Source organism: Lepus europaeus, chromosome 10 (genome assembly GCF_033115175.1).
Source record: "Lepus europaeus isolate LE1 chromosome 10, mLepTim1.pri, whole genome shotgun sequence".
Classification (NCBI taxonomy): domain Eukaryota; kingdom Metazoa; phylum Chordata; class Mammalia; order Lagomorpha; family Leporidae; genus Lepus; species Lepus europaeus.
In genome coordinates, this window is record NC_084836.1 from 12,550,579 (window position 1) to 12,578,305 (window position 27,727).

Consider the following 27,727-nt stretch of genomic DNA (forward strand, 5'->3'; position numbering starts at 1 on the left):
AATACAAATACAGGAGTTCTTGGCTGGCACTGCAGCTCAATAGGCTGATCCTCCTCCTGTGGCACCGGCACCCCGGGTTCTAGTCCTGGTCGGGGCGCTGGTCCTGTTCCGGTTGCCCCTCTTCCAGGCCAGCTCTCTGCTGGGGCCCGGGAGTGCAGTGGAGGATGGCCCAAGTGCTTGGGCCCTGCACCCCATGGGAGACCAGGAGAAGCACCTGGCTCCTGGCTTCGGATCAGTGCAGTGCGCTGGCTGCAGCGCGCTGGCCGCAGCGGCCATTGGAGGGTGAACCAATGGTAAAGGAAGACCTTTCTCTCTGTCTCTCTCTCTCTCACTGTCCACTCTGCCTATCAAAAAAAAAAAAAAAAAAAAAAAAAAGAAAGAAAAAGAAATCTGTGTCTTTAATACAAATACAGGAGTTTCCTTTTGATTTATATTTGCCTTTTCTATCTTTTTATTTTAAAGGTTTTTCTTTTAAATAACCTGAAGCTGGATTTTGTAAAGATTTCTATATGAAGGGGCACTTTGGTGGCGCAGGAGGCTGAGCTACTGCTCAGGACACTCGCGTCCTGTGTCTGGCCCAGATGGAGCTCCAGACACCTGGGTTCAACCCGGCCCACGCCTGGCTGTCGTGGGCATTTGGGAGGTGGAACAGTGGAGAGCAGCTCTTTCTCTCCCTCTCGCTTTGGCTCTGCCTTTCAAGTATATGAAAAATATATAAATATATATATATAAATATTTTAAAATAGATTTCCATGTGAAGCCCTTTCATCCAGAAGAATCTGTTCACTGCATTGCTGTGACTGGTGTGGCTGGACTGTTTCTCCCGTTGGATGCTATGTTTTCTGTTTGCTCCACTCGTACTGTCTCTTCGTCTTTCTTACCTTCTTTGCACTGAGTTTAGTTTTTATTTCTCATCCCAGTTTTATCCTAAAGTTATATACTAGGAATCGTCATGCATGTATTTAACACAAAGTCTGAAAGCAATATCTTCCCTTTCCTCCTAAACAATGTGAGAACTTAAAACGCCCTGTCTGTTGTCACCTCCTCCCGGGTCCCGTGCTCGCGTGCTCTGTCTTGGTTTTCTCCTCATTTCTTTCATTGGATATCACTGTTGGCTCTCCGTTGATGCGTTTCATGAACTTTGTGGGTGAAGTTGCTGTTTTCTTTTCTCACTGTTTTCTCCCACGTTTTGTACTTGCCTTCTGGAGTCATTTTCCTCGTTCCCGAAGTGTACGTCTGTTAAAGTTCCCTTAGTACCTGTCTGCTTGCTGCCGAGATGTGACTCTGGTTCTCTGACGGATGTCTGTATTTTGCTGTCCTGGAGGGTGTAGTTTGACGCTGTTGTCTCTCGGCACACCGAACACATCTTTCCACTCTCTCAAGGCTCACGTGGTTCCTGTTGCTACGTCAGCTGCCACTCATTCTTTCATCTCTGCAACTTTGACTTGGTTGCTTTTCAATACACCCCGTCATTTTTGACAGCTTTCTTGTTCTTTTGTCACGCTTTTTTTATACCCTATATAGTGAACTATTCCCACCTAGCAAATTACAGTAAAACCTGGATGCTTAAAATGAGTCATTTGCTATGTCTTGTGGTTTCTGCTCAGCAAGGCAGTTCTCAACTGGGAATCCCATGTCCAGCCCTGTCATCCATCAGCATGGGCTGGATAATTGACTTCCAAGGTGGCTCGCCCACAGAGCTTTCCTCTCCCTGGGCTTCGCCACAACTGTGAGTGTCCTTACAATATGGGGTATGGCTTTTCCCTAAGTGAGTGAACAATCAGAGAGTGTGTCCAGCACAGGTTCTATCTTTTTTGTTACCTAAATTCAAAAGTCTCATAGCATCATTGCTGTCTTGCTCCGTTCATTAGAAATGAGTCACTGCTGTGAGCTGTTCAGTGGGAGAACTCCCTGCCCTTGGGAAGCCACTACCCACTTCCTGATACTTCTATAAACCCTACTGCATAGATTTCCCTTATCTTCTTTCTACAGTAATTCAAGTTACCCATCTTTGGAGGTCCAAGCAGTGTTACATGTCCAGTATGTGTCTTCTGGTTGGTTTTTATTATTGTCACATGAGGGATGGTGAGCTCACATTCCTTGGATATGTATTTGTGGGAATTCTTAGAGGCTAGGTTTTGAAACGCTGTCTTCCAGGTAGGCTGTATGATTGCATCTGGCAAGAACAAGGTGCACGGTGGTTTTCAGACCAGTGAGGTAGCTGTGAAGGCTAGGCCCCAGCTACATGAGAGTGAGGGCCCAGAGTTGAGAATTGCCAGTGGAGATCACTGTCTTTCTCCCAGACCCAAGACCAAGACAGACAGCTTTCATGTCCACTCCTATAGGACAGTCTGGTAGTGATGCACTCACTGCAGTAGTTTAGCATCGTCACAGGGAACTCCTGGACGCAGCCTACGTTGCAACAAGGAAAGGTGTTCGCAGTCTTGGAGGTTCATGAGCGTGGCGTTAGCACCAGCTCTGGTCTTCATTGCATCACATCAGGCGGGTAGCAGTGGCAAGAGTGCATACAGGAGTGAGCAAATGATTCCACCTCAGTCCAGACACAGGGAGGGAGACCAGGATCGTACAGTCCCCTTTGACCCGAGGACCGCCTACCAAGCCCAACCTCCCAGCGTTATCACCCTGCTCCAAGGCCTTAATCATGAACCTTCTGGGGAAACCCAAGCCAGTATCCATACCACAGCAACCACCAAGGGTGAGACGTGTATGCTTTGTTCTGGGTGCTCTTGCCCAGTCCTTTGTCTCCTTTGCCTGTGTTGGGCCCCTTCAAACCCGTGACTCAGAATAGACAGGTTCCCTCATTAGTAACAGCGTTCAGTTCGCTGACTTTCCAGGGCTGTCTTAGCGCTGTCTTTATGGACTGAGGGTTTGCCTTGTGTTCTTGCCTGCTCATCTGTTCCTGTGCACACGTGTTTTTAGGCACGTACATGTATGTGTTTGGACCCAGCATTTTTAGGTTGATTTGTGCCAGAGTTCTGTTTTCCAGGACTTATTGTCCTCAGTAGTGTCTGATGCCAAAGTGCCCAGGGAGTTCTTTAAAAAACACAAATTTCATAGGAACTGGTGTTATGGCGGAGCATTTAAGTCTGGGCTGACAGGTGCCATAGAAAAAAGACCAGCAAGGAGAACTCTATACAGGAGACAAGTCTCAGAAGAAGGTCAGATCCCGCTTCCGCCACTTGAGATGCCCACATCCCATGGCTGACTGCCTGGTTAGAATCCCGGCCTCCCAGCTTCTGATCCAGCTTCCTGCTAATGCTACCCAGAGAGGGAGCGGGTGATGGGATAAATACGTGAGTCTCTGCCACCCATGAGAGACCCAGATATACTTCCTGGCTTTTCACTTTGGCCTGCCCCAGACCCAGCTATTGCAGGCATCTGGGAAATGAACCAGCAGAAGAAAGATCTGTTTCTCTCTCTCTCTCCCTCCCTCCCTCCCTCCCTCCCTTCCTCCCTCTCCCTCCCTCCTTCTCTCTCTCTTCCTCTCTCTCTTCCTCTCTCTCTCCCTCTCTCCCCCTCCCACCCTCCCACCATCCCTCTCTCCCTCTCTCCCCCTCCCACCATCCCTCCCTCTCTCTCCGCCTCTCTCTCTACCTTTCAAATAAATAAGCTTTCAAAATGGCCCAACCTAGAGTTAAGAAATCAGAGATTAGAGCCAGGGACCTGCATTTTTTTTTTTAACTCCCCCGTGGACTCTGATAGCAGCCACTGTTAAGAGATAATTATTATAATGAAGACGTGGTCCAGAAGCATTAGAGCTCAGAAGAAGAGGTAATTTGGCCACAGAGTTGGGGAAGACTTTATAGAGGAAGCAATTGCCCTTTTGCCTTTGCTAAATATCCCGTCACCCCATGACTGCTGTAGTTAGCTGTATGGTGCATACACACCCCAGCATCAGTGTCATGCCATGAGTTTGAAGGCCCCTGGGGAATGTCCAGAGGCAGCTGTCTTCTCACAGTGACCTAGCCAGAGACTGCTTTGTAGAATAAGGTCCTCCAGCGCTCGCCAGTGCCCATCCACACATCTGCCTGTCACATGGCCCACGAGGAGAACCCGCCTGCAGGTGCCCGGGTGCTGCTGAGTGGGTGAAGGGTGCTGCCTGGGCTGGCAGGTGCGGTGTACAAGTCAGAGGAGCACAGCTGGATGGTTCTGATAGGAGAGAATCTCAGAAGGTCAGGTCCCACTTTCACCTGGCCCTGAGCCATACCAAGCCCTGTGATTCCGAAGGATCTTTGTTTGACCTCACTCCACATTAGCCTGTAGATGACTTTGACCACGGACCACATTCTTAGAGCAGTGTTGGGAGGAGATGCTGATCAGTGCATGAGCCATGAACATTTGGAATCAAGGAAACCCAGTGTAGATCCCATAACTGTAACTTACCAGGGCATGACCACATCTGAGGGCCTTCAGGGTCTCTGAGTTTTAGTTCTGTGTTCTGTGACTAGAGAGGTAATAGTACCTGCCTTCCGGGGTTACTGGGAGACATTATGTGAAACCATTTATATACATGCCCTGTGTAATACTCAGTATCTAGTAAATATTTCTATTTATTGTTTTAAGATTTTTATTCCTATTTTTATTTGAAAGAGTGATAGAGAAGGGGAGAGAGAAAAAGATCTTCCATCAGCTGGCTCACTGCCCAATGGCCACAATGGTCAGGGGTGAGCCAGGCCAGAGCCAGGAGCCAGGAGCTTCATCAGGGTCTCCCACGTCTCCCAGACATGTGGACCATCTTCCACTGCTTTATCCCGGGGCATTAGCAAGGGGCTGGATCAGAAATGGACTAGCGGGACAGGAACTGGCACCCTCTTGTGATGCCACAATGCTGGCCCTAACTATTTATTATCTTTTCCGTTGCTGTTGTGGTTTTAAAAAACCCTAAGGGATAAGTAGAGTAAGGATTGTTTTCATGATTCTTGTTTAGCAAGTGGGACATATGACTCAAAATTGGGCTTCTGTGTCCATAGGTTGAGGCCTTTCTTCCTTTTCAGTTTTAGTCCCTAATAGCAACAGTAAAAGGTCTCAACTCAGGGACAGGTGTTTGACATAGCAATGAAGATACCAGTTTAAATACCGCATCCCATATCCACGTGCCTGGGTGTGTGCCCTGGCTGTGCTCCAAATCCAGCTTCCTGCTAGTGCTACCTGGGAGACAGTGGGTGATGGCTCCAGGAAGACCTGGATTGAGTTCCCAGTGCCCAGCTGCAGCTCTGGGGCTAGTGCAGGCATCTGGGGAGTAAACAAGCCAATAAGGTCATCTCTCTCTCTCTCTCTCAGTTTCCAGTCTTGGCATGCTTGGTACCATCTTATGTCTCTTAGGCATCCACTTGGCTCTCCTGTACTTTTCTGTGAGGTCTCTGAGGTCAGCAGTTGTACTGCAGTCAGTTTTCACTTAATGAGAGCCGTGCGCTCCACTTTGCAGAGGTTCGTGTGTTGTGTATTGAATTAACATCCATCACACAGAGAAACTTGTTCTCAAGTCCGTCTTTAGGTACTTGTGTCCTCGGTCTTGAGCGATGCTGTACAAGCGACCACCATCTGTCAGTGGAGGGAAAAGTTGTCGCACAGTCACCCCAGCCACGGAACCCCTAGGCTGCAGGAGCGCAGATCAGGGTGCTACTGCATGGTCAACTTTTGAGCATGGCAGAAGTGTGATGTGGTCAGGGCCCCCTTCTTCCGCTTTCCCATTGACACCTGGCTAGTGACTGCACTGCTGCAGAAGGTGACTGGATGCCGTGTTGAGTTCTGTTAGCTCAGCGCTGCAGCAGCCCCGCGAACAAGCTCTTGAAAATGAGTCCTCACGAGGAGCCTTGCACCTCGGTTATTGGGTCAGCAGCAGTCAGAAATTGCATAAGTGGAAGGGAATTAGAATCTCAGGAGCTAAAAGGTTGCGTTTAGAACAGGTTCCTGCCATTTCTGGGATGTCTTTCAAGCAGTGACACTTCCATGGAAAGTTAATTGAAATGGAAAAGATCAAGCACAAAGGCAAAAAGCAAAAGGGACTTTATAAGATGCGTAGAATCTTTTCACACTTTGATTAGGCGGAGATTCTGAAGCCACAGACAAATCAAAAACTTTGCTTCTCAACTATTAAGGACCACGGTATGTCCAGAATCTGCCCATCTCGGGGAAATATTTCAGAGTACCCAAAATGGGAAGTATTGATTCAGCAAATAGAGTAGGTCAGAGCCCTCCAATCATGGGAGGATCCTGGGTGCTGCCGGGGTGGGGGATGGCGCCTAGACTTTAAGCAGCTGGGAAATAACCAGAAGCCACAGAATCCTAGCGTGTCAGAACTCGAAGGGCATTTTGGGATTATTTGTCTCAAAGCAGTTGTGCCTGGTTCCGAACCGGTATTTTTGTTGCTTGCATCCAATGTTGTCTGTAGCTGTCACTCAGACTGTCACAAGGCAGGCGGCCAGGTGCGGAGAGAACCATTGCTGTGTGAAGAGCGAGTGGCTGGAGATGGACGCAGCCTTTTCTTCCAGGCTGTTTCCACCGAAGAGAAGTCCTGTGGCCTGCACCCCGAGTGCTATCTGCACTTGTAGTTTCTTAGAGCACTGTTTTATTTATTTATTTATTTATTTAGTTATTTATTTTGACAGGCAGAATTAGACAGTGAGAGAGAGAGACAGAAAGATCTTCCTTCCATTGGTTCAACCCCCAGATGGTTGCTACAGCCGGCGTGCTGCGCTGATCCAAAGCCAGGAGCCAGGTGCTTCTCCTGGTCTCCCATGGGGTGCAGGGCCCAAGCACTTGGGCCATCCTCCACTGCACTCCCAGGCCACAGCAGAGAGCTGGCCTGGAAGAGGGGCAACCAGGACAGAATCCGGCGCCCTGACCGGGACTAGAACCCAGGTACTGGCGCCGCAGGCGGAGGATTAGCCTAGTGAGCCACGGTGCCAGCAGAGCACTTTTAAAAACCTGTTGAGGTTGCCGGCGCTGCGGCTCACTAGGCTAATCCTCTTCCTGCGGTGCCGGCACACCGGGTTCTAGTCCTGGTCGGGGCACCAGATTCTGTCCCGGTTGCCCCTCTTCCAGGCCAGCTCTCTGCTGTGGCCTGGGAGTGCAGAGGAGGATGACCCAAGTGCTTGGGCCCTGCACCCGCATGGGAGACCAGGAGAAGCACCTGGCTCCTGGCTTCGGATCAGCATGATGCACCAGCCACTGCGCGCCAGCCGCAGCGGCCATTGGAGGGTGAACCAACGGCAAAAGGAAGACCTTTGTCTCTGTCTCTCTCTCTCACTGTCCACTCTGCCTGTCCAAAAAAAGAAAAAAGAAAAAGAAAAAAACCTGTTGAGGCACAGGAACACAGAACAGGATGAGATTTGTGTGTTCCCTTCCCCAGCTGTCTCACACAGCAACAGTGTTTTAGCAAATTGCACTTGTCACATCATAAGAGTTCCATTTCATGGGGTTGGTGGTGTGGCGTAGCAGGTAAAGCCGCTGCCTGTAGTGCTGGCATCCGATATGGGCTCTGGTTCTAGTCCTGGCTGATCCACTTTTGATCCAGCTCTCTGCTATGGCCTGGGAAAGCAGTAGAAGCCGGCCCAAGTCCTTGGACCCCTGCACCCACGTGGAAGACTTGAAAGAAGCTCCTGGCTCCTGGCTCCTGGCTTTGTATCGGCGCAGCTTTAGCCGTTGTGTTCAACTGGGGAGTGAACCAGCGGATGGAAGACCTTTGTCTTTCTCTGTCTGCCTGCCTCTCTGTAACTCTGCCTTTCAAATAAATAATTCTTTAAAAAGCGTTCCATTTTGTTTTCAGTCAAGACTCTCTTTCCACACTCCTAATTAATAGATTTACATAATATTTACTGCGAGCGCTTCATTGCAGCGGCAGCAAGAACTGGCACAAACAGGTGCGAGAGCCACCAGAGCTCACTTGGTAAGCACACAGCCCGCTTGATGGCAGGAGAGCTGTGTAGACACGGGCAACACTGCTCCTAACAAGCTGTCTGCATGCCATGTGCACTGGTTAATCTTCAAGCACTGCTGGAAAGAAAGGAAGCAGGGGCAGCAAGACCTCAGTCTGTGGCATCCATTCTCTCCCTTTAGGAACCCAGGGAGCCCTGGCAAAGTCCTCAAAACATGCAGACAGGTAGCTGTTACTAGGCGACAGCCCTGCTCCGCTGACTGCTCTAAGCAGTGTGTGCCTGGCTTGAACGGGATTACTACGGTAAACCATTCTATAATCCATGAGTTTGTGGGCGCCCTGGAAAATAGCAGTTGTAATTGTTAGAGTGCAAAGCTGATATGCTTCATGGCTGGCATAACTCTCTCTGGTCTAATTGATGACGGCGCACACAGCTTTGAGACTCCACGCGTTAAATCAGGGCTAGGACACTTGGCCATGTGTCAGGTTGCTGGGGACGGGCATTCGTGATGCCGACGTCGCTGGCTAGCCTGATGCTCACTTGATATTAGGTCTGAGTCCCATGCTTAGGAACCTTGGTCCGTTTTGGTGTCCTAATTGCATCGTCCTCATGTGGGTTTGGTGTGGCTCAGTCCAAACAGCCCATGGTGATGTTCAGTAAGTATCAGGAAAAGAAGAAAATGCCTTATTGCATTTCCCAAAAGCGATTCTTGCTGGTTTGGGATTCTGGGAGAACTTGGAGAGGACCCAGACCTCTGTAGAATAAGATACAGCAACGGAAATGGTAGCAGGAGATCAGAACAAAGCCACTCCTCAGTGAAGCTAGCCAGGACTACATGAGGAAACCAGGAGTCCTGAAAGGGAGGCAGACAGAGACAGAGACAGAATGGTGCACCTGCTCCAGGTCCAGGTTCACGTGCAGGGCCTGCCTCCCCGTGGTGCAGGCGGACTCTGCTCTCCCTGGTTGGAGTTGACTTCCTGTGTGTGCGTTGTAGTGTTATAGATTCTCACCACCAGTAGGGAGACAGTTTGAATGCTTCCGGAAGACTGACTGAAGTATCTGGCCATCCATTAAAACATGTCCGGGAATTAGCTACAGTGACAATGGAGTCGGCTTGCCCCTGGCCCACTAAGAGCATGGAAAATGAGACAGTTTTGGCCTAGCACTTAAGATGCCCACATCCCATGTGGGAGTGCCTGAGTTCAGTACCTACCACCTGCTAATGCAGATCCTGGGGGGCAGCAGTGAGGGTCAAGGAGTTTTCCATTCCTGCCATTCACGTGGGAGACCCAGTTGGCTAACCCCGGCCTGGGGCTTTTGCAGGCCTCTGGAGAGTGGGCTTGTGGATGGGAGCTCTTTCTGTCTGTCTGTCTCCCTCTTTCTGTGTGTCTCTACCTCTCAAAAAAAAAAAAAAGTGCGTGTGTAAATATAGTATGAATGTAAATATAGCACACTTTCTCGTATAAGAAAGAAGGAAAAACAAAGCAAGGGCCTGCACTGTGACACAGCTAAGCTGTCCCCTGCCACCATCCCATATCGGAGCACCAGTTGCAGCCCTGGCTGCTCTGCATCTAATCTACCTCCGTGCTAATGTGCCCGGAAAGCATCAGAGGATGGCCCAAGTACCCACATGAGAGACCCAGATGGAGCTCCAGGCTCTTGGCTTTGGCCTGGCCTAGCCCTTGCTGTTGTAGCCATTTGGGGAGAGAACCAGCAGATGAAAGATGACTTAATGTCTTCTTTCTTTCTCTCTCTCTCTCTCTCTCTCTCTCTCTCTCTCTCTCTCTCTTTATATATATCACAGATATCAGATTATGCATATATATATATGAGTTACCATATATATATATATATATGTGTGTGTGTGATCTTTAATGTCTATATCATTTCGACATTCAAATAAATTGATTAAAAATGGTGAAAAAATAAAGTGGAGTAAACAGGCCCTATGTTTATGCCAACACTATGTACCACTCATTTATAGTCTCCTTTACCTGTAAAGAATTTTAAGCCACCTGTTGGAACAGATGCAAGAATTTACATATGGGGCGATGCTGGTATCCTACACAATTTTTAAGTTGAGCTCCTAAGCTTTCTGGTCACCAATGCAAAACAAATAATAAAATAAAGTAAAAATCTGCTTGGCCAATGAGAGATTTTTCTGCTCCCAAAGAAAATATGTCCTTTGTTTCTGGTGGGATCTTGTCCATCCTGCTGCTTGGTTTTGAAAGGGGTCTCTCCCCGCCCCTGCGCTGTGTCCGTGCACTGTCTGAGTGCTGCAGTGGCCGGTGTCCTGGGCAGCATTCCTGCAGGTCAGTGCGGTCAGGGTTATGCAGTGCTTCTGCTTAGCAGCCTGCCCTCTGGGGGAGCTGGAGGCCAGGCCAGTGCAGGCCAAGCGTCCTGTGGTTTCTCAGTGCCCTTCAGCCTGCAGTCCCCAGCCTGTGGGGCTCCTGTCTCCTGGGCCTGTGGCAAGACATCAATGGTTAATGTCTGACAGCAAAAAGAAATGGGCGTTTTGTGAGCTCTCATACACATTAGAACACCGATCATTTTGACTCAAAAAAAAAAAGAGAGAGAGAGAGAGAGAGAGAAGACTGCCACCATCTTCAGGGAGATCCCACGTAAATTCCCAAACCTCTGGGTCCAAGGGCAGTGCCATTTGTCTGCACCCCTCTTTCTCTGCCCAGGTAGGCACTGCTTCCTCCCACTGGTGGCTGCGAACGGTTACTCTGGCAGCTCCACCCCATACCCAGACAACTTCCAACCTGTTTAGTCTCCAGTGGCTTTGAGCCCTAGCCAAGGAATAAATGTCACCCCAGGCAGACGCTCCCTGCCACTTGTTGCTGATGCGTTCTGTGCAGCAGCCTGTTCTGTGGCCAGCTCCCCTGGGACAGGCACCTCGAGGCCACTGTCGGTCCCTTTCCTGGAGGCCTCAGCACCACAGCCTCTGGGCTCATCTGCTGCTCTTTCTGCTTTTACTGATGTGCCTCTGAGCAAGGGGAGATGTCTCTTTTTTCCTCAAATGTCGCCCCAGCTGTGCCTTCCCAAGCCCGCTGCCTCTGTGACAGACCACCTGTTCCCTGTCCCCATTGCTCTCCATCCCTCTGTCCACTTCACATTTTGTGCCATCTCTTACCACCACTTAGCATTTTACTCTGGGTCCATTTCCCTAGAATGAAAGTACCCATGAGACAGGCTCTTATGTGTGTGTGTGTGTGTGTGTGTGATGTGGAACTCAGAGCACTGCCAGATAATCAACCAAAAATAACCGTTCCATAATGGATGAGTGGATAAAGGAGTAAGTAGACAGACAGGCAAAATGGCTAAAGGGACAAATGAGCAAATTTGGATTCGAGGGCAGCATCCAGCTCCTCGCTGAGAAATTTTCCAGCCGAGCCTGCTGTACGCAGGGGTCCCAGCCATGCACGTGGTCAGTCACGCCCCTTCCCTTGCTCTGCCCCACCAGTGCCCCCCACCGCCACTGCGACTTTGCCAGACGGAATTGTTTTCTGCCCTGAGCGTGGCTGTCTTGGTTCGGTCTCCATCAGAAAGGATGTCAGGACTATTGCAGAGCAAGGTCTTGTGTGTGGTTTCTGCAGGCGCTCCACTGCCGTGCCAGGAGAGAGCCATCAGCCCACTGTTACAGCTGGGTTTCCTTGGCTTGGGAAGAGAGAATTCTCACCAGAGAGGACGGCCATGGTAGACTCACAGGAGTGGGCTCGGTCAGGACTATTAAGGCTCTTTGCAAAATGTGGTATTTTTAACCTCTGAGGACCTTCTGCAAGGGTACTTCAAAAGTCCATAGAGGCCAGCGCCGCGGCCCACTAGGCTAATCCTCTGCCTTGCGGTGCCAGCACACTGGGTTCTAGTCCTGGTTGGGACAGCAGATTCTGTCCCGGTTGCCCCTCTTCCAGGCCAGCTCTCTGCTATGGCCCGGGAGTGCAGTGGAGGATGGCCCAAGTGCTTGGGCCCTGCACCCCATGGGAGACCAGGAGAAGCACCTGGATCCTGGCTTCGGATCAGCGCGGTGCGCCGGCCACAGCAGCCATTGGAGGGTGAACCAACGGCAAAGGAAGACCTTTCTCTGTCTCTCTCTCTCACTGTCCACTCTGCCTGTCAAAAAAAAAAAAGTCCATAGAAATGGAATTAAAAGGTTAGTTTATTCTGGTGCAAAAACATGTTAGGATCTATGCAGTTTCTTTTTATAATTCATATTTTCCATGAACTTTTTTCTTAAGATTTATTTGATTTACCTGAAAGGCAGAGTGGTAGAGGGAGAGACAGAGAGAGATCTTTCATCCACTGGTTCACTCTCCAAATGATCACAATCGCCAGGGATGGGGCTGGGCCAGGCCACAGCTGAAAAACCTGGAACTCCGTCTGAGTCTCCCCAGGGGCCTAAGTACTTGGGCTGTTGTCTGCTACCTTCCCAAGGGTATTAGCAGGAAGCTGGGTATGGGATGCCAGTATCATTGGCAGCGGCTTAAACCAGAATGTGCCATAACACAGGACCCCTTCCACTAAATTTTTGAAGACCTCACATATGTGTAGATTTCCAAATATTTTGCACCAAAATAAACTTCTCTTTTAATTCCATTGCTCCACAAACGTTTTGAAGTACCCTCATACTCATGTGGTATTTAAGTATCCTGTTTAAGTCTGGGTTTCGTTAACATTCCTCTGTTGTAACACATGGTTCAGCCTGCTTCTTGGGTCATGGTACTTGTCTCCTGAATGAAACCTCAGCCTTTCTCAGTGGTTGGAGCGCTGTGTTACCTATGAGTTCATCACCCAGTCTCCCACAATGCCCAGGACTTGAACTTGCCATGAACAGTGAAACCCAGGTTTTTCTGTGCACTTGCTTATCTGAGGCTTCCATTAATAAAGACGCAGTGAAAGAAATGAATGACTTAAGACCCAGAAAGTTTCGTAATGATGATGATGCTCAAAACTGAACAGCATGTTTTAACTTAACAACATTCCATTCTACTCTCAAAAGCAACCTTTAGGATAGAATGTCATGATTTCTTATGAAGAATTAAAATTAAAAGCTCACAAGCAGTTTGTTCGGTTTGTGCAAGTCTTAATAAGAAAACCCAGAATATACACATTATCCTGATAATCCTGTAAACAAGCGCCTATTTTTTCAACCCCTGTAGAAAAACAGAGCTACTCCTCAGTACTACAACACTGAGTCAAAGAGGTGCCTGTGAGCTAAGTACATATCTGAAAAATGCCAGCCAGTTGTGTTCTTTCCAAAGAGATACAGGTGGAGGTAGCTACTGAACCCAGGCCAGTTCTGCTTCCCTGACAGAGGCCCTGTCGGAGAGGTGACAGCAGCCGTGCGTCCTGGGAGTCGGGTGTGATAAAAGCTGCCTTGGAATGGAGCCCAGAGGTTCCACATTCCTTTGTAGTTTTTCCCATTTCTAAAGGCCAAAGATTACAGAAGGAAGAAGGGGAACAATCATTATTTGAGATGGAGTAGGGGTTTTTAAACTGTAAATTAAGTCAGTGCGGTGACACGGGCCCATCCTGGGGTGTCTTGGCCGTGGGGCACCTGTTCTTGCATCTCGGCACATGGAGTCACCATCTGGACTTCTGTTGGGTCGCAGACTCACTTCTGTGTCTCAGGCCTTCCTCCTGTGTTGTCCCTGGGGGCCCCAGGTAGGCTGTGCTCAAAGCCCAGTGCCTTGGGATTAGTGATGAAGGAAACGACACCCAGAGTGCCCTGGTGGGCCCCGAGGACCTCTGGGCTGTCCTGGACCCTGACCCACAGCCCCACGTGCACACAGGAACTGGGGGTCAGGTGCCAGAGGGGCTGGTCCATTATGGCCAGACCAACCTTGCTACCCATCCTCTGTGTCGTTTGGAGCTGTAGCCCTTCCCCTGGGGAGACAAACCGTCTGCAGATTGTGCGTGACCATGAGTGTAGGCGTAGAAACATGGCCTTTGCGGCAGAGATGGGCATGCAAGCACCTCTTCTGCACTTGCTCCCCACTGCACCCTGACAAGTGGCTTTGCCTCGCTAGAGCTCAGAGCTCCTTCTGGAGGAGAGAAGTCAGCACAGTGCCCACCTGCTCAGGTCGGACGATGCATGGAAAATTCCTGTCCCAGAGAAGCCGGCTACCCTGCCTGGCACTGCCCGCACGCAGAGCCCAAGTGGCAGAACAATGCTGGGCGACCCTCCAGCTCGTGAGGATGTTGGGGGGACTCGTTGTCGGCATCGAGGTCTCACCCACAGCGTGGAGGGGAGCTGCGAGGTCATCGATTCCTGTGTGCTGCACCGTGGAGGATCCCCCTCCCCAGGTGTACCTCCTGGTGCCTGCCCACTCCCAGAGCTCCCCGACCTGCCATGCAGCTGAGGAGAGGGGGCCCCACCCTGGGAGAATCTGCCTTGTCCAGATTGGAGGTGGGGCCTGGCCCGTGGCAGACAAAGCGCTGGAGAAGCTCTGGGTAAAGTTCACAGCATCGGAAAGGGCAGAGGCCCAATCTGTTTCCGTCACTGTGGTGTCTCTGGCAGTAAATTTACCCAGTGAGTTTCTGCTGCATTCAGGGTAAACCCAGAGATTCCTCCAGCGCTTGGAAGCTTCTCTCTTGCCAGGCAGCATATGTCCATGGTGATGAACTCTAAAGGCCACTATGGCCTGGCTTAGGGTAAGCAAAATCTACCTCCCTTTAAATGATACTTATTCTTTAAGTGAAAGCTGAACCGTGAATAAACTGGGGTGTAGGGGTACTTCGTCTAGTAATTGAAACCCCAGGGGACAAAATGAGAGACAGAGCAAGTACCTGGAATCCCTCCCAGAGACTTGCAGTAGAAACCCAAGGTACATAAACCTGGTTAAGAGTCCCAGCAAGGGCCAGGCAGCGTGGTGCAGTGTGTTAAGCCCACATTCTGTATGGGAGCACCTGGGATGGAGTCCTGCCTCTGCTGCCAGTCTAGCTTCCTAACTAATACATCCTGGGAGGCAGCAGATGATGGCCCAAGCACTCAGGATATTGGTACCCACATGGCGGACTCAGGTGGATTTCCTGGCTCCTGGGTGAGCCTGAACCTGTCTCGACTACTGCAGCCATTTGGGGAATGAACCCGCAGATGGAAGATTCATTCATATTTTCTCTCTCTCTCTCTCTCTCTCCCTCCCTCCCTCCCTCCCCCCCCCACTGCCCCCCTCCTTCTCTCCCTCTACTCTGTCTCTCCCTCTCCCTCCCATGCTTTTGAATAAATAAACATTGAAAAAAAAACATTTTTAGGGGCTGGCATAGCAGTGTAGTGGTTAAAGCTTCCATCCGTGATACCAGTATCCCATGTAGGTGCCAGTTTGTGTCCCAGCTGCTCCATTTCCGATGCAACTTCCTGCTAATGGCCTGGGAAAAGCAACAAAGGATGGGCCAAGTGCTTGGGCCCTGCACCCATATGGGAGACCTGGATGAGGCTCCTGGCTCCTGGCATAGCCTTGGCCATTGCAAACGTCTGGGGAGTAAACCAGCAGATGGAAAATTGATATCTTTCTATACCTCTCTCTCTGTCTCTCTCTGTAACTCTGACTTTCAAATAAATAAATAAAATATTAAATACATATGTATGTATGTATACATTTTAAAAGAAAGAGTCCAAGCAAAGCCCCATGAAGTCCATGCCATTACCATTTTACAGATGGGGACAGTGAAGAAATCAGAGTTTACCCCAGTTCGCCTAGCTAGTGTACAGTTCAAAGCAGGTGAGAATTTTGTTAAAGTTCAAACAAAGAAGAAGCCACTCAGAGTTGAGGCGCACAGAAGAAACCCCGAGTTTAATATCTGAGTGGGAGCCCTAGTTCCTCCCGTATGCACCTCCCTCCCTTTGTCAGCGCCGTCTGGAGAAGGAGGTGGTTCCAGAGTAATCACTCAGCCCTCCGCAGCCTGCGTGTCTGAGATCCCACAGTGCACTGAGCCGAGCTGAGCTGCAGACATTGGAGCTGCGAGCATGCAAGTTCAGAAGCAGCCCTTTTCAGCCTTTTCAGGGCTGTTTGAATACCCGCTTGTGTGCATCTTCCCAGAGACGTGTTATTCTCCGGCTCACCAGCCAGGGACACCTGCGGCCATGCAACCGTTCTTTCAGGATTTTAGTAAATGATAATGTGATACGGTGTGCTTTTTTGCTTATAGACATTCTGCACTCAGACACGCATTGGATGGTACTGTTAGAGGCTTTTCTATTGTAAAGTAGCTTATTAGAATAAATATGAGGTAGGGAAGGCCTTGTTGGGTTCCCTGATGGTACTCAGGACAGCCTCTGGCCTTCACATTTTAATGCTGACCTAGTATGAGCACAGCCAGAAATGAAATGCATGGCCAGTGGTTGGTAGACTTCCATGTGTGCCCTGGGAAAAGGGAGACAGACAGCTAGAGCCACCTGCTCCTGGAGTGTACCCAGAGAGATAAACTAGTTCGTCTCTACTTCCACTCCATTCAGATGGAGCTTACCGGTTCTAGATGGGCTAGGATGGTGGTTTGTATATAAAATTTATTTTTCATCCATTCGTCCATTCATTTATCCGTCTATCCATCTATTCGTACTCTACTGGACCCCAGGAACATTTTTTATGAAAGATTTATTTATTTAATATTTATTTATTTGAAAGACAGAGTTAGAGGGAGAGACAGAAAGAGAGGTCTTCCATCTACTGGTTCATCCCCAGAATAGCCACAACAGCCAGGACTGGACCAAGCCAAAATATGGAGCTAAGAGCTTCATTTGGGTCTCCCACATGGGTGCAGGGGCCCATGTACTCAGGCCATCTTCCACTGCCTTCGCAGCCACATAGGCAGGGAGCTGGATTGGAAGTAGAGCAGCCAAGACACGAAAGGGTGCCCATATAGGATGCTGTTGTTACAGGTGGCAGCTTTACCCACTATGCCACAATGCCACCCCACCTAAACACCAATCATTTAAGCTTTTTAATCGAGGAAGCAAAGTCATCAAAATTTATACTCTCAAAATATGTCTATGGCTACCCTGAGGGCAAGGTGATCCGGTACAAATCTGCTAAGGTAAAGTGAAGACAACCAGAGGATGAGGCCATGGTAGAGCATACGCCTTAGGTAAAGCTGTAGGATTTGGTTGTGCTGAGTTCATGAGAAATGAACAGGGGAAAGTGTCAAGGTTGACTCCAGGGTTCCTAGCTTCATTGACAAGTTGATGCTTCCAACCAGAACAAGAGACAGAGCTCACAACGTGCTTAGGAGATGCAGATTGTGAATCTGGTCTTGCTCAGCTTGAGCTGAAGATCTTAAAGGACCAGCCCAGAGAAGGTGGGGAACTGATAGCTGGATTTAAGGGTTAAGAGGCTCTGGAAAGAAGCCTGGGCCAGGGGTGGAGATCAGTGACTCTCCTGTACTCAATGGTGATTGAAGCCATTTTTTAGCTCCCATCATCCATGAATGAATTGTAGAGCAAGAAGAAGAGAGAAAAACCAAGGATGGGAGTCAGAAAGCACCAACATTTGAGACAAGGCAGAGAGAAGAACCACATGAAGATGGCAGGGAGCATGTTCAGAGGGAGCTTGGGGTCGTAGAAGCTACTGGCATCCAAAGGGTGGGATGGGAGAGGAGCAAGGGACAGCAAGACAGAGACGAAAAGCCAAAGGGCTACGTTGTGCAGAATCCAGTCTACACAACCAGTGTCAGCACTTGGCTAGGAAAACCTAGACGTTATGAGCAGTGGCTGTCACAGCAGGAGGAAGAGAGATGAAGTTAGTTGATATCCATCATGAGCTGGATATTTGCCCATCTTATTTGGCCTGCACATATGTCCTTAGAGGTAGATTTTATTCTTAACTTTTCATGGTGGGGAAAGTTGCTCAAGCCACCCTTTTGTCTTTCTAAATTATAATGCTACCTTTTTCATACCCAGTAGACACTCGGTCTGACCTTTCCACACCAGATGCACCCATGAAAATACTTCCTGTCTCCACTCCTGGGTTCTCACCTCCTGAACAGCAGGAGCTGTACCTCGAGCCAAAGCAGCAGAAGGAGGGAGAGGGGAGTTCCCAGCCTGGAGCTATCCGTCTGCTGGCTGGTGACACCGACACCGGGGCCCTAGCAGAATAGCAAGCTTGTTCGCTCTTGTCTGGCTGTTAGTGGTGATGTATGAATAAGCAAAGAAGACAGCTTCATTTTCATAAGTTAACTTGTGCCTAGAGTAAGGAAGACGGAGAACAGTGCACTTAATCATAACCACAGGGCCAGCACGGAAAACAATGACAAAGCCTTTTCTGTTAGTCACGGTGTTTTATTATAATAACTCCTGAGAAGACGAGGCCAGTGATGCCGAATGCTGAGCGAGTCAGCACTCTGTGGCAACCCGGGTCTTCTCCCCAGGAAAGGTCCCCTGGGACTTTGGTCCTGAGTGAGATAGCAGGCGGAGGATGTTTGCACCATCAAGGTTAAGGTCTTAGACTTGGTCCTCTGGAGACCAGGATTGAGATGCCACCAGACTGATGAGCGGGGATTGCAGAGCTAGAAAAGGTGACCTCTCTCACTCATGCCATCAGTAAGTAGGGCATAGAGGGGACCTCTCTCCTGGATGGATGTTTCTGGTCAGCACCCTTTTTTTTTATGTTTAAGATTTATTTATTTATTTGAAAGGCAGAGGCGGTGGGGCGGGGGGGTGTCTTCCATCTACTGATTCACTCCCCAGATGGCTGCAATGGCTGGAGCTGGGCTGATCCAAAGCCAAGCCAGGAGCCAGGAATTTCTTCTGGGTCTCCCATGCAGGTGCAGAGGCCCAAGGACTTGGGCCATCTTCTACTTCTTTCCCAGGCCATAGCAGAGAGCTGGATCCAAAGTGGATCAGCCAGGAGTCAAACCAGTGCCCAGCACTGCAGGCGGTGGCTTTACCCGCTATGCCATAGCACCGGCCCCTAGATAGCACTCTTGCTAGAAAGGTTTTGAAGAGACCAATTTTTGGCCTAGTAGTTAAGATACCAATCAGGTTGCCCATATCTCCTCTCAGAGTGCCTACTCTGCTCCAGACTTGAGCTTCCTGCTAATGTTCACTGTAGGAGGCAGCAGAAGATGACTCAAGGACTTGCATTCTTGCTACTCATGTGGGAGGCCTGGTTGGAGTTCCTGGCTCCTGACTTCAGCTTGGCCCAGGCCTAGCTATTGTGAGCATTTGGCAAATGAACCAGCAGATAGGAGATCTCTCTCTCTCTCTGCCTGCCTGCCTCCCTCCCTCCCTCCCTCCACCCCCTCAAATAAATAAATCTTAAATTAAAATAGAAGGAAAAACTTTGGGTGAGGCTTGGGAGTGTGCCGCTCTGTGGGGGAGGGGAAGTGCTGCCTGCCATGCCGGAGGGGACGAGGTAGAGGACTCTGGGGAGCACCCTGTGTTGAGCAGGCATCACCCATTGTCCCCCATGGAATCAGTTTTAATCAACCATCCCTTGCTTGCCGTGCCTCCGATGTATCAGTGTTTCTGTCATTACAGGTAACACACAGCTTCATAACTGTTTGTCTTTATCCTCTTCTGGCTGCCTCTAGGGCAAAAAGTATGCTTTATTTGTTTTTGATTCCTTAGCAGAGTTAGGGCCATGTCAACTGACTAAGCGGGGAGATGGCAGAGACTAGAGGTTCAGGCAGATGCAGTGGAAGATAGGTCTAACAATAAGAACAAAATACCTGCTCTGTGTTTTTACTCTTTCTGGGCACCCTAAGTGGTAATGTTTGAAAAAGCAAAGCATAGCTTCTTTCTCAACAGATGAACTTGAGTGTAGATAAAACAGAACAGATCCTGCGGTATATATGATTTGTTAACTCTGTTTTACAAATGAACGGAGAAGCATGCACAGAGAGGTTAAGCAGCTGCTCTAGAGATGTACCCAGCTAGGAAGTGGAGGAGCCTGGGTTTGAACCCAGGCAGTCTGGCTCTGTCACTGCAGAGCACCGTTGAACTCTGCTGGTCTGTCAGGTGGGTGTAGATGCCACGGGAGTTTATCCTGTGCTGGGGGCTCTGCAGGTGGACCCTTTCCCTGACTGAGTAAAAGACAGAGCTTATAGACTCCAATCACTAATTCCCAAACTTTGGCATACATCTGAATTAGGTAGGGAGTAGGGGTTTTTAAATGCCTCTGGTTGGACCCCAACGCCAGAAGTCATATTCAGAAGAGTTGAGACATGAGGGAATTAGCATATGATATCAGAGCCAGATACTAAAAATTTAGAGATAAAGGAATGAAAGCAAAAGGTCAGCTTGTTTTACAGATGAAGGTGAAATTGGGGGACTTGGTTTGCACATGCCTAACACCAAAACTCAGAATCCCAGTTTCCCACCCAGTCTCAGGGGGTGCTGGTCGGCCTCATAGGCAGGGACCTTGCCCTGTAAAACTCAATGCAGGGAAGAGCCAATTTAAGGCTAGCATGTGGGCTCCTGGAGGAGGGATGGAGGAAGAGGCTAAGCTACGTAAACTCACATCTCTCTCAGAGTCACCCAGGGGCAGGAGAAACACAGGGCTGGGAAGTCAGGAAATCCCACCTTCTAGAAACCCTGGAAGTCAGGGCAGCAGCTGCCAGTGATGGTACAAGCCTAGGAACCTGTACTTCCAAGGAGAACTCTGGGAATTTCTGAAGCACTTGGCCCTCAGCCCACACCTTGACCTTGACCAACTGAGGTCTCGAATGAGTCAGGTACGCTCAGTGACCCCCACCAGGAGAGTGCCTGGCAGCGCCCCCTCTGCTTCAGGCTGGGCAGTGAGGCTTCCGAGTAGCGAGCACTTAGGCAGTGCTGCATATGTTCTAGCCCCCAGTTTTAACATGTGTGAGGTCATTTAAATAGGTGAAGTCCCAACAGCCAGAGGAGCTGCATAGCAAGGCAGAGAGAGGTGAAATCATTGTTTCGAGGCTACTCAGCTGCAAAGTGGCAGGGCCAGGAAGTGGAAACTAGCAGTCAGATCAGTCAGTCCACAGCGTTTCCTACCAGCCACCTGGTTCCCTTTGTGCAAACACAGACCATTGTGGGGAGAGGGGATAGTGTGAGCTCAGAGGACCCGCAAGCCCACTTGCAAAACCCAGCATGGTTGAAAGGATCTCATCCAAGTACCTGTCCTTGCTAACGTGTTAGTAATGGGTAGTGCAGCTCATCAATCCATCCAGAAGGCAAAGTGAGGTCTTCAGAGCTGTGTATTATTCTCAACCAATGAGTATTAAAATAACCATAATCATGTAGCTCATTAAGTTTTTTTTAATTTATTTTTTAAGGAATTCACATTTCATAAGTACAACTTCAGGAATATAGTGATTCTTCCCACCATGCCCACCCTCCTACCATCACTCCCACCTCTCCTCCTCCTCCCTCTCCCCTTGCCAGTCCCATTCTCCATTAAGATTCATTTTCAATTAACTTTGTACTTAGAAGACCACTCTATACTAAGTAAAGATTTCAACAATTTGCGCGTGCGCATACACACACAAAAACACACAAAAGGCTGAGAACTGGTTTTACAGTTAACTCTCATAATGCAACTCATTGAAGACAGAGTTCCTGCATGGGGAGTTACTGCACAGTGACTCTTGTTGTTAACTTAACAATTAACACTCTTATGTATGATGTCAGTGACCACCAGGGGCTGTTGACATGAGCTGCCAAGGCTATGGAAGCCTTTTGAGTCCACAAACTCCGTCAGTATTTGGACAAGGTCATAAGCAAAGTGGGAGTTCTCTCCTCCCTTTAGAGAAGAGTACCTCCTTCTTTGATGGCCCCTTTCTGCTGGGGTCTCACTCACAGAGATCCTTCATGTAGAACATTTTTTGCCACTGTGTCTTGGTTTTCCATGCCTGAAATGCTCTCAGGCTTTTCAGCCAGATGAGGAAGCCTTAAGGGCTGATTCTGAGGTCAGAGTGTTAATTAAAGTGATTGTCATTCTATGATTCTACTGTGTGGACTCTCATTAAGTGTGTTTTGTTTGCTTATTTTGTTTTGTTTTGTTTTGTTTTTTAATGGCTTTGCACACATACTGAAATGCAGCCCAGGTGCAACTTGAGAGAAAAGAAGTCAGAGTAGAATTCCTTGGGATAATGTGATTGAAGGTTAATCAGACCAATGAGTCCTTTTCTGGAGATGAAGATCCTAGGGCAAGCCTTTAGCAGGATGCCCATGTAGAAGAAGCTCTTTAGAGCTGTTGACCATCTTTGCAAATTTCCATGCAAGGAGGCAGATGCCTGAGTTCCCAGAGCTGAAGGGAGGGTGAAGGTGAAATGATTTCTGGCTGCAGAATCTGGGACTCCAGCACACACCAACATTGGCCAGTCTCCCATACTGGAGAGAGTCACTCAGCGCATCCCTAGCAGGCACTTACTGAACACCTACTGTGTGTTACAGATTACATATTCTCTGCCCTGGGGCTAATCTAAGACATGGATATTTCCTAGTAGGATGTGAGGATGCCTGAATACCCACCAGTCTGTCCACTTTAAAGGGTATAATTCAGCTCATGGCAAAACTACGAATGGGAGGTACTAGATAAAGATGTCTTCAATCAGATGTGAGTGAAGATGCGATCGTGATTTAGACTTGAGGTTATTCATAGGAAGCTTCATGCTGGGGATGGGTTATATGGACACACAAGGTCACTGCCTGCCAAGGGGCAAGACACAGGTGGGAATCCAAGTAGCAGAACCCTACATTTTGTTTATCAGGAGTGTGGCAATTGGGCAATTTGTCTGAAGAGGTAAATAGAGGCAAAATTAAATGCATGATGTGTCACACACAGCAAAATTTGGACGTTCAGGTATCTGAAGGGAACTTCCTGAAATTCAGAGAGCCACCGTAGTGCAGTCAGTGAATGATCAGTCTCCCTTTTGTCAATTCTGAGTCTATGGCGCTCATTGCCATGCCAGAAAACACTATGACACCAATTGGAGGTCTTCAGTCATTGTGAACCATCTCCCCCAAGGACAGCACTTCCCCTTTGCAACTTGCCCTCAGTGTGTGTTGTTAAATGAGGCCTGCAGCTGGGTCACAGCATGGAGACTCTGTGCACAGCTTCCTCTGCAGAGGGCACGCCTCTCAGATCTAATCGTTTTTGCACAAATGTCCCAAGCTTGTTGCCTGTGGAATTGATTGGTTCTTGCACTCTCCAAATGGGTGATGTGTTTTTTAGTTTTTTTGTTTTTTCCTGAGGGATTCTACAAGTTTGGGATATGATCATATACAATGACAAAGTGTGTGGTAGTATTTTTCCCATGCCTCTAATTTATGTATTTGTGCTAGGGTGATGATTTAGATAGGAGCTCGATAAATTGATCAAATAAATTACACCAAAGCCACACACCATCATTTCAGGGAGCTGTCACCATCCCAAGGAGGTTCTCTATCACCCGGCGTTGTGTTCCAGGAGGATTGCTCTGCTTCTTAGCGTGCCACTGGGCTTTCATTTGGCCAGGAAACGCCTTGTTTCTCAGATTGGCCAACAGCATAAGGAGTTCAGCTCCAGAAGGTAACAGTTTGCTGTGGAAGGAGACAGTTATTAGTCGTGAGATCTTTAGCGAGCTATCTAAACTCTCTGAGCTTCTGTTTCCCTTTCTATAAAATAGGGCTTTGGGACTCTTGCCTCAAACATGTGTTGTAAGCAATGATGCCTTGAGACACTGGAAAGCACCTGGGTGGCAGATGAATGTAGATTCCTGTCCCACCTCTATCCCTGGTCCTTCGTGAGCCTCAGTTTCCTGATCTGTAAAATGGTGTTGGTGACGAGTCCAAGAGGACACCTCCCACAGTGGCAGATGGAGTGGTGTAAGGACACCAGGTGGGTCTGATACCCTAGGTGGCAGGCCTGGAGACTCACCTCTACCCACATCCCAGGGACATCACTGCCCTAAGAGACTGGCTCCAAGCCTGCCTCACCTGAGATGCTGTGGTGCACCTGAGACCAAGGCCAGTGTCATAGTCCAGCTCTGGGGGCAGAGGGACAGGTGTTCCTCTGGGCAGCACTCCTGTGGACAGGATGATTGTTGACAGAAGATGGAGATATGCCGAGGAAGCAGTGAGTGTGAGAGCAGAAACACTCAGAGGAAGTGGCCAAGTGGCCGAGGGGTGGCTCTTCTCTACGGGCTCCCATCTCATCACCCTTAGCCCATGCCCAGAAATTAGTGTATAGTTGGAAATATTAGAATTGGAAGAGTAATGCATTAGTCCATGAATATGAGTCCCATGAGTTAGGGAATGAATGTGTGCATGGATGGTTTCAGATTCTGACTTTATCCAAGATCAAACTAAATAACCTTGGGTAAGTTAATTAACTGCTCAGAACCTCCTTTTCTTTAAAAAAACAAAAACAAAAACGGGATAATAAAAATGGCAGCCTGGGAGCCAATGTGGTGGTGTGATGGGTAAACCCGCAGCATGCAATGCCAGCATCCCATAAGAGCACTGGTTCATATGCTGGCTGCTCCACTTCTGATCCAGCTCCCTACTAAAATGCCTGGGAAAGCAGCAAAAGATGGCCCAAGTGCTCGGGCCCCTGCACTCACGTGGGAGACCTGGAAGAAGCTCCTAGCTCCTGGCTTCATCCTGCCCAGTCCCAGACATTGTGGCTGTCTGGGGGAGTAAACCAGCATATGGAAGATTGATCTTTCTCTTTCTCTCCCCTCTCCCAACCTTCCTCCCTCCCTTTCTCTCTATAACACTTTCAAATAAATAAATAAATCTTTTTTTAAAAGCATGGCAGCTTATTGGTGAGAATTAACTGTGTTAGTGTAAGATACATCCTTGGGTCAGGGCTGCCAGTACCTGAGGTGGCATAAGTGGATGCCATTGTTGTGACCATGCTTTGCCGTTACTGTATCCGGTCTTCACCGCCTGCTGCTCCAGGTGGCTTGCTGTCGTGTTTAAGCCGTTTGCATTCTCTGTATGTTGCAGGTCAGCAGGCCCTGGGCTTGGTAGAGAACCAGAGCGACTGGTACCTTGGAAACCTGTGGAAAAATCACCGTCCGTGGCCAGCCCTTGGCAGGGGCTACAACACAGGTAAACCTTCCATCCCTCTACCCAGGCTGTCTGGGCGGAGTTTCTTTTTTTTCTTTTTTTTTTTAATTAAAGCATATATTTCTAACATAACCCAATTAGAATTTGAAATTTGTAGCATGAAGCTGCATAGCTTCCAAATGGCTGCCACAATGACCTGTGTCAGACCCATCAGGACATACTGGAATTTTGTCATTCCACTCTGTATTGTCAGATCCTAGTAGTAGTAGTAGTAGTAGTAGTAGTAGTAGTATTGTTACTTTGTTGCTGAGCTTCCAGTCCTTTTTTTTTTATTTTAAAGCCATCACTACAGAGAGGCAAAGTAGCCAGTGGGCCTTGACGGTCTTTGTCAGTATCCCCAGAAAGCCCCTCCCCTGACCTTGAGGCCTATATCCTACTGGACATCTTGGTCCACGTGACGCTTGTGGGCTGGAGATCATTCTGCCGTAACAAAGAACCCCAGCAGGTCAGTTTCTTACACAAAAGCAATGTCCTTTTCTGCATCCTTGGCCTCATGCATTTGCAGTCTCCAGGGATCCGTGCCCACTGTAGGTATTCAGGATTCACCTGGCGGCTCCCTTCCACGTGCTGGGTGGGAAAGTAGCAGAGGCCAAGTCCTCTCCTACAGTCCTCATTTAGAAGTGATGCAGTTTCTTGCCCCATGTGCTTGTTGTGTGGCCAGGGCTGGCCCAAGGACAGCCTCCCACATGCCTGGCAACAGAAAAGGCAGGAAGGGCGTGGTGATGGGCACGTCTGGGTACCACTGCCTTCAGACACCGTGGGTGTGAATCAGGCCCATCACTCCACCCTGCCACCAACCCCAGACCTGCTGCTCCTCCGTGACTGGTCTCATTTATCTGTTCATTCATTCACCTGTTCTTCAGCAACTGTCTATTGAATGCTTACTCTGTCACCAGCGGCAGCTGGCTTGCTTCAGTTCTTTTTCACACCAACAGAGTAATGAATTACAGTCCAGAGAGACCAAAGTAGGGAGAGTAGAGGCAAGTTTATTAACGTACGTCCTCCAAGGGAGGAGCAGACCAGTCGAGAGCACGTGGCACTCTTTCTTCCTGGTTTGGGGCTTTTTATCCCTCAGGTACAAGAGCCGTGGACTGGTGAGGTGGCCTTGGTGCTCATGATTCCTGTTTGTGATTGACATCTGGGAGCTGCATACCTTCGGGCTCCCTGTGCATGTGGCTACAAACTAGACTGACGTCCCAGTTGATCAGGATACTTCAATCACAAGTTAAACCGCAGCGTGGGCGGTCTTGGGTGGGTCTCGGTGGAGAACAGGTCCTTGGTGTCACCCCTGGAGGAGAGTGGTGTGGCCCCTCTCAGTGGCTCATGTCTCATTATCCTCCTCATAGGTATAGACCTTGTGGGGTGTGTCAGGGCTGAAACCACAGCAGCCCCCACTTCCAAGGCTCAGCTCTTGCCTTTAAATGCCCCTGGAGTCTTCTGCCTCCCCCTCCCACCCCGCCCCGACCCTCCTGGCCACGGCCTCGGAGCCCTGTTCTCGAAGGACACCCACTCATGATCTTTGTCAGGACTAGAACTGGACGCTCAGGGAGCAGTGGGGTGGGTGGGTCAGACCAAAAAGACCTGGGACCCCACATCGAGGGCCTGCACATCTGCTTGGTTGGAGTAAAGTGTCTGGGGACGGTGCCACCTGAAGCTGAGCTTGGTAAAGCCTGCCCTGGAGGGGCAGTAACCCTTTGGTTGCTGGATGGTAGGAAAGTCTGAGCAGCCGAGGCGGAGTGGGGGGAGGTGCTGGGATGGGGAGGAGAGGCCAGGGGCATAGGGCAGCAGCTCTGTATTAGCAGGTGGGGAAGTATTTTTGCATTTCCATACTGTGCGAGCCAGTGCCTCTATATTCCAGCTGAGTCTTACCCAGGCGTGGTGCCAGCTGCATCCTAGGTGTTAATCTCATCTGATCCTCTCGTTAAACCCGTGAGGCAGGTGCTATGCTTATCTCAGTTTTATAGGAGAAGAAACTGAGGCTTAGGGAATTGAAGGCTGCAAACCTTCCTTGCTTGAACTCTTGTGGTTTCAGGATCAAACACTTTTTTAAAAATAGAGGACGTGGGCTCTGCCCTTGGAGAGTCCGATCTTGGAGGGCCTAGGACTGTGGCCTCTGCCTGTGGCAGGTGCCCAACGCCTGGGGGCCTCCCCTGATAAAACAAGGCACTCCTCCTCATCCCAGCAGGGGCTCTGGTCCCTGGTCCCTCTGTGAACCCACAGCAGGTCAACGCAAGGGCTCTGTGATGGTCTCTGGGACCTGGATGTTTAGGGCTCAGTAGGGCTGGAGACGCCTGTGTTGGGTGGCAGAAAGGATGTCTCAGATAAATCCCAGTGTGTGCGTTTCCCGTCTGCCTGCCACAACATACAATAATAGACAGTGTCACATCCAGACAGACTGCATCGCTCAAGGAAGGAGCATCAGGGTCACAGCTACCATCGCGGGAAGTAATGGCAATCAATCTGGCTTTGCAGGGACAAGAAAAACGTAGCGTGCTGGTGGATTTATGATGACAACTTGGCACATCTCTCTTCCCTCCCTTCCCTGTTTGCTACCCAGTATTGGGTCAGGGGACTCACAAGTGTCTAAACCAGCACATGTCCTTCCTTGGTGTGCCAAGGCAGAGAGGTCCTCCCACCCCAGGCCCTGCCTTCGCTGGTATGAAAATGCACAGAGAGGGGAACCCTGTTAGAAGTGGTATGTCCGCTTAAATAAACCAGACACCAAGTGATCATTTTCCAAGGATTTATGCGACATTGCAAGGTTTGGGCATTCACAGCGGGGATTTGTTATTTGAAGACCAAGGATTGT

The 27,727-nt window shown here is 49.3% G+C and overlaps 1 protein-coding gene across 4 annotated transcripts in view; it reads left to right on the forward strand.

Moving 5' to 3' along the window:
• The window catches only part of LARGE1 (LARGE xylosyl- and glucuronyltransferase 1), a 570,843-nt gene that overhangs the window by 416,473 nt on the left and 126,643 nt on the right, over positions 1 to 27,727 (forward strand). For all 4 annotated transcript variants that reach the window (XM_062202942.1, XM_062202944.1, XM_062202943.1 and 1 more), the window contains exon 7: positions 24,796 to 24,900. In XM_062202942.1, coding sequence (XP_062058926.1) covers positions 24,796 to 24,900 — 105 coding nt within the window. The remainder of the gene's footprint in view (positions 1 to 24,795; positions 24,901 to 27,727) is intronic.